Source organism: Curcuma longa, chromosome 11 (genome assembly GCF_044706935.1).
Source record: "Curcuma longa cultivar G26 ecotype Majalengka, Jawa Barat chromosome 11, ITB_CL_G26_1.1, whole genome shotgun sequence".
In the NCBI taxonomy this organism is placed as follows: domain Eukaryota; kingdom Viridiplantae; phylum Streptophyta; class Magnoliopsida; order Zingiberales; family Zingiberaceae; genus Curcuma; species Curcuma longa.
The window spans coordinates 33129053-33130596 of record NC_133871.1 but is presented as its reverse complement, the minus strand read 5'-3'; the positions used below and the strand labels follow the sequence as shown (position 1 = coordinate 33130596).

General features: G+C 32.8%; 1 protein-coding gene across 1 annotated transcript in view; it reads left to right on the top strand.

The window, feature by feature from the left end:
• Positions 1 to 247: 247 nt before the first annotated feature.
• The window catches only part of LOC141841025 (ubiquitin-conjugating enzyme E2 5-like), a 2881-nt gene continuing 1584 nt past the window's right edge, over positions 248 to 1544 (top strand). The window contains exons 1-2 of the mRNA XM_074729154.1: positions 248 to 291; positions 1103 to 1182. Of these exons, the coding sequence (XP_074585255.1) occupies positions 248 to 291; positions 1103 to 1182 (124 nt within the window). The remainder of the gene's footprint in view (positions 292 to 1102; positions 1183 to 1544) is intronic.

Here is a 1544-nt window from a genome sequence, read left to right as displayed (position 1 = left end):
TGCTTAAAATTCCAATATGCCCACCTATTTATAGGTATTTTATGTTTGATTGGGTTGACCGCATGAGCTTGTATAGTTCCTATTGAAAGTTTATTGTTAGATTTAGTTATTCTCTGTCTTTATTATATATTTTATATTATAAAATGACAATGACAATTTACCTCTGGAGATTTTACTGCTACGACACTGGGGGGAAGCTAACAATTAACATCCTGCAATTTTAATTCACAGCTAAGTTGGAATCAAGATGTCTTCTCCAAGCAAGAGGAGAGATATGGATGTAATGAAGTTGTAAGTTCTTCTTTCCATATATTTGGCTGAAATTTCCTTCATTTATACATGAATGGAAACCCCTATGATAAAAACCAGCAGATTAAATTGTTTATCCCTCATGAATTCTTATGACATCAGTTCAAACCCCTGTGGCTTTACCATGAGTTGATAATCAGCAGATGCTTGTAATTTTGAAAATTTATTTTACTTTTGCGAAAGCAATCTCTTCCATAAGAGGCATTGCAATAACATTTTCTCGCATAGGTTGATTGGTGCTAGGTTGATAGTCTGGTTTATAAATGACTCTTCAGGGTATCATTTGTGCTTCATGAGCACCTCACATCATCTGTTGTGGTATCTGGCATATAATTACTCTGTGTACATTTTTACTTAGTGATTACATGTGAAACTCAATTTATATTGTATATTTGCATGCTATTGAGTATATATAACCATAAGTCTCTCACTATCATCCACAATATGGATTAACTAACATCATAATGTGATAATTCCTTTGGGTACAATTATGATTATTGAGGATGATTTTTCCAAAAATGGGCATTCTAAATGGTATTTCATTGCATTCTTCTTGTATATTTCAATCACATGCTCATGTTTATAATTTCTTTGCATTGACTAATTTTTGCATTATGCTTCATAACATTCATACAGACTATGGTTATATAGATTCAACATTATGTGAATTTTCTCAAGACTCACTTTTTTGTGTTTTGTTTTAGAACATTGCCTGCACTGATATCAGCATGAATGGATTGATCCATCCCTATGCTTCGTCTCCTGACTAGTTTTCTATTTCTCCTCTTTGTAGGATAATGAGTGATTACTCGGTAGAGACCATCAATGATTGTCTTGCTGAATTTAATGTGGAATTTCATGGCCCCAAAGAAAGTATGAGCTTTTCCCCTCTATGTGATGTCTCTGTTGAATTGTCATGTCAGTACTATGGTTATGTATCTATGCAGGTTTAAGCTGGCTACATCAGTTTCTTAATCCATCATTTCAAAATCAATTCTAATGCAACCTTTTTGTTTAACTTCTGAGCCTGTTTGTTGATAAGATCAAAAAACTTCAGTTAGTAGTTTTTAATTATAGACTTGATTTCAGTACCTATTTTCTTACATATCCATAATTCATCCTTAGTATCCTTGTGTGGCCCTAAAAAGTACGTTTGCAAGGAATCATTAATTTGCCAAATCAATTACGAGACCATTATGGCTCTAGATTATATCATGTTAGAAATTCATATTAAC